The 5,000-nt window shown below is 47.3% G+C and overlaps 1 protein-coding gene across 1 annotated transcript in view; it reads left to right on the top strand.

Moving 5' to 3' along the window:
* Positions 1-3,983, top strand: part of LOC133540241 (four and a half LIM domains protein 3-like) — a 45,411-nt gene extending 41,428 nt beyond the window's left edge. The window contains exon 5 of the mRNA XM_061882832.1: positions 3,733-3,983. Coding sequence (XP_061738816.1) covers positions 3,733-3,983 — 251 coding nt within the window. The remainder of the gene's footprint in view (positions 1-3,732) is intronic.
* The last annotated feature ends 1,017 nt before the right edge of the window (positions 3,984-5,000 follow it).

Raw genomic sequence — 5,000 nt, 5'->3', positions numbered from 1 at the left:
GGTGTGCATCATCAGTAGTGTTCCTCTGGGTCACTGGGGGTTTGGGCCTTGAACACTGTACACCCTCTCCACAGGTGTGCATCATCAGTAGTGTTCCTCTGGGTCACTGGGGGTTTGGGCCTTGAACACTGTACACCCTCTCCACAGGTGTGCATCATCAGTAGTGTTCCTCTGGGTCACTGGGGGTTTGGGCCTTGAACACTGTACACCCTCTCCACAGGTGTGCATCATCAGTAGTGTTCCTCTGGGTCACTGGGGGTTTGGGCCTTGAACACTGTACACCCTCTCCACAGGTGTGCATCATCAGTAGTGTTCCTCTGGGTCACTGGGGGTTTGGGCCTTGAACACTGTACACCCTCTCCACAGGTGTGCATCATCAGTAGTGTTCCTCTGGGTCACTGGGGGTTTGGGCCTTGAACACTGTACACCCTCTCCACAGGTGTGCATCATCAGTAGTGTTCCTCTGGGTCACTGGGGGTCTGGGCCTTGAACACTGTACACCCTCTCCACAGGTGTGCATCATCAGTAGTGTTCCTCTGGGTCACTGGGGGTTTGGGCCTTGAACACTGTACACCCTCTCCACAGGTGTGCATCATCAGTAGTGTTCCTCTGGGTCACTGGGGGTTTGGGCCTTGAACACTGTACACCCTCTCCACAGGTGTGCATCATCAGTAGTGTTCCTCTGGGTCACTGGGGTTTTGGGCCTTGAACACTGTACACCCTCTCCACAGGTGTGCATCATCAGTAGTGTTCCTCTGGGTCACTGGGGGTTTGGGCCTTGAACACTGTACACCCTCTCCACAGGTGTGCATCATCAGTAGTGTTCCTCTGGGTCACTGGGGGTTTGGGCCTTGAACACTGTACACCCTCTCCACAGGTGTGCATCATCAGTAGTGTTCCTCTGGGTCACTGGGGGTCTGGGCCTTGAACACTGTACACCCTCTCCACAGGTGTGCATCATCAGTAGTGTTCCTCTGGGTCACTGGGGGTTTGGGCCTTGAACACTGTACACCCTCTCCACAGGTGTGCATCATCAGTAGTGTTCCTCTGGGTCACTGGGGGTCTGGGCCTTGAACACTGTACACCCTCTCCACAGGTGTGCATCATCAGTAGTGTTCCTCTGGGTCACTGGGGGTTTGGGCCTTGAACACTGTACACCCTCTCCACAGGTGTGCATCATCAGTAGTGTTCCTCTGGGTCACTGGGGGTTTGGGCCTTGAACACTGTACACCCTCTCCACAGGTGTGCATCATCAGTAGTGTTCCTCTGGGTCACTGGGGGTTTGGGCCTTGAACACTGTACACCCTCTCCACAGGTGTGCATCATCAGTAGTGTTCCTCTGGGTCACTGGGGGTTTGGGCCTTGAACACTGTACACCCTCTCCACAGGTGTGCATCATCAGTAGTGTTCCTCTGGGTCACTGGGGGTTTGGGCCTTGAACACTGTACACCCTCTCCACAGGTGTGCATCATCAGTAGTGTTCCTCTGGGTCACTGGGGGTCTGGGCCTTGAACACTGTACACCCTCTCCACAGGTGTGCATCATCAGTAGTGTTCCTCTGGGTCACTGGGGGTTTGGGCCTTGAACACTGTACACCCTCTCCACAGGTGTGCATCATCAGTAGTGTTCCTCTGGGTCACTGGGGGTTTGGGCCTTGAACACTGTACACCCTCTCCACAGGTGTGCATCATCAGTAGTGTTCCTCTGGGTCACTGGGGGTTTGGGCCTTGAACACTGTACACCCTCTCCACAGGTGGCCAGCTACAGGATGATCAGACCTGAGCTTGCGACCCAAGTCCAATTAGCCATGAGAGTCCCCTTGTTGGCAGACATACCAAGGGACTATGCATATATGCATATATATATATATAGTGGACTACATACTTGATGAAATAATGTAGGGGCCACATTAAATGACGTAGCGGACCACATAAATGATGTGGCAGGTCACTTTACTGATGTTGCTGAACACATTAAATGATGTAGCAGGCCAAAATTAAATGTAGCGGACCACATAAATGACGTGGCAGACCGCTTTAAATGATGTAGTGGATCACATAAATGACGTGGAGTGCGACTTAAGATAATGTAGTGGACCACATAAATGTTGTGGAGGGCCACATTAAATAATGTAGCGGACCACTTTAACTGATGCAGCGGATTACATAAATGATGTAGCGGACGACATAAATGATGTTGCAGCCGACTTAAAATAAAGTGGGGGCCACGATTAAATGATGTAGCGGATCACATAAATGACGTCGCGGGTGTCTTAAAATAATGCAGCGGACCACATAAATGATGTGGCAGGCGACTTTAATGATGTTGCCGACCACTTTAAATGATGTTGCAGGCCATAATTAAATGATGTAGTGGACCACATCATTGACGTGGCAGGCCACGTTAAATGATGCAGCGGACCACATAAATGACATGGCGGACCACTTTAAATGATGTAGTGGACCACATAAATGACGTGGTGGGCGACTTAAAATAATGTAGTGGACCACATAAACGATGTGGCAGACCACTTTTAATGATGTATCGATCACATAAATGACGTGGCGACCGACTTAAAATAACGTAGTAGACCACATAAATGATTTGACAGGCCACACTAAATGATGTAGCGAGCCACATAAATGATGTAGCGGACCACAAAACTGTCGTGGCGGGTTACTTTTGAAACAATGTAGCGGGCCACATAAATGATGTGTAAGACCACTTTAAATGACAGTGCACCACATAATTGACCTGGCAGGCCACTTTAAATGTTGTAGCGGACCACATAAATGCTGTGGCAGACCACTTTAAATGATTTAGCGGGCCACATAAATGATGTAACGGACCACATCATTGATGTGGCAGGCCACTTTAAATGATGTAGCGGACTACATAAATTATGTGGCGGCCGACTTAAAATAACGTAGTAGACCACATAAATGATTTGACAGGCCACATAAATGCTGTAGCGGACCACATAATTGACGTGGCAGGCCAATTTGAATGATGTAGTGGGCCACATAAATGATATAGCGGACCACATCATTGATGTGGCAGGCCACATTAAATGATGTAGCGGACTACATAAATGCCGTGGCAGACCACTTTAAATGTATCGAATAACATAAATGATGTGGCGGCCGACTTAAAATAACGTAGTAGACCACATAAAATATTTGACAGGCCACATTAAATGATGTAGTGAGTCACAAAAATGATGTTGCGGACCACATAAATGATGTTGCAGGCCACATTCAATGATGTAGCGGGCCACATAAATGATGTAGCTGACCATATAATTGATGTGATAGACCACTTTAAATGATGTAGCAGGCTAATTTAAATGATGTAGTGGGCCACATAAATGATGTCGCAGACCACATGAATGAAGTGGCTGGCGACTTAAAATAGTAGTGGGTCACATAGAATAACTTGGCTGCTCCCTTGATGTGGTGAACCTAATAATATGACTTGGCGGGCCAAGTGAAATGTGGTTGCAGGCCACTTTAAAGGATGGTGGGAAGCACTTAAGATGAGGTGGCGGGGGTGGAGCCGTGTTGTAGAAGAAGTGGCTGCAATGACGTTGGAAAAGACACTCAGGGCTTTGACCAGCAGTTGAGGAGCCACAAAGAGTTGAAAAAAGGACGGATGATTGATGGATGAATTTCACATTCCCACAAAACACTTTCAACACGTCTTTGACCAGCGTGCTCTTCCTCCCTCCCGCAGGCTGCAAGCTGCTGGAGTACGGGGGCTCCAGCTGGCACGAGCAGTGTTTCCTGTGTCACGGATGCCAGAAGCCCATGGGCGGCGAGGCCTTCTTCCCAGACAACAACAACTTCTACTGCATGCCGTGCTATGAGGGCAGGCTGGCCCCCCGCTGCAGCTGCTGCAAAAAGGTACACCCCGCCTCCATCTTCTTTCACACACCTTCCAAAGTGACAACTTGTTTATCTTTTAATATTCCACACTTGCCATAAGTCCATTGTGGACCAACATAAACAAGACATTCTACAGTTCAGTCAACCTTTTCAATTCAAACACAGCATCCAATATGACATATCGACTTCTTTCACTTTCACTTTTACATTTCACAGCACATGCCTGTGGTGCATTCAGGGAGCCCACAGTAGATGCACGAACAAGAATGATAATAACGCTCATGATTGGTTGAAAAGTTATCCTGGTGGCAGAGAACAGTATGTGCATATGAACAATGGAGATTCAGATAAAAAGATTATAACACATGGAGTACCCCAAGGTTCTGTACTGGGACTGAAATTGTTAACCGTATTTCCTTGAATTGCCGCCGCCGAGGCGCTAATTAATTTAAAACCTCTTCTCACTCCGGCGCTTACCAAAGGCATGAGGTAAATTTAGGCCTGCGCTTATAAGTTTTAGTGTGATGTAAGGATACCATCATGAAAAGCACATTTAATAAAAAAAAAGGTTATTATGGTCTTACCTTTACTTATAAATGAAGTCCATGCACAGCTCCTTCTGATCAAAAGCATGGATAACTTGTTTATAGAAGTCTTCCTTATCTTTCTTCAGTTTTAAAAGTCTCTCTGTCTCGATGGAGATCTTCCTTTATTACCTCCTGCTTCCATTGAAAGTCCAGTTTAGAAAACGTTTTTATTTTAGATATGTAATCCTCCATGTTAAAATTGCAAGCGAGAGGAAAAAAATGTGAAGCGAAGTGAATTATATTTATATAGCGCTTTTTCTCTAGTGACTCAAAGCGCTTTACAAAGTGAAACCCAATATCTAATTTTTTGCATATAAACCAGTGTGGGTGGCACAGGGAGCAGGTGGGTAAAGTGTCTTGCCCAACGACACAACTGCAGTGACGAGGATGGCGGAAGCGGGAATCAAACCTGCAACCCTCAAGTTGCTGGCACGGCCGCTCTACCAACCGAGCTATACCACCCCAAAATAAAATAATCGCTGTTCACTCTTGCTGCTTGTTGTCACTTCTTCTGCAGCCGAGTAGTCGC

The sequence above is a fragment of the Nerophis ophidion genome, linkage group LG21 (assembly GCF_033978795.1).
Source record: "Nerophis ophidion isolate RoL-2023_Sa linkage group LG21, RoL_Noph_v1.0, whole genome shotgun sequence".
Lineage (NCBI taxonomy): Eukaryota > Metazoa > Chordata > Actinopteri > Syngnathiformes > Syngnathidae > Nerophis > Nerophis ophidion.
The sequence above is the reverse complement of the archived record's forward strand: the minus strand, read 5'-3'. Positions and strand labels throughout refer to the sequence as shown.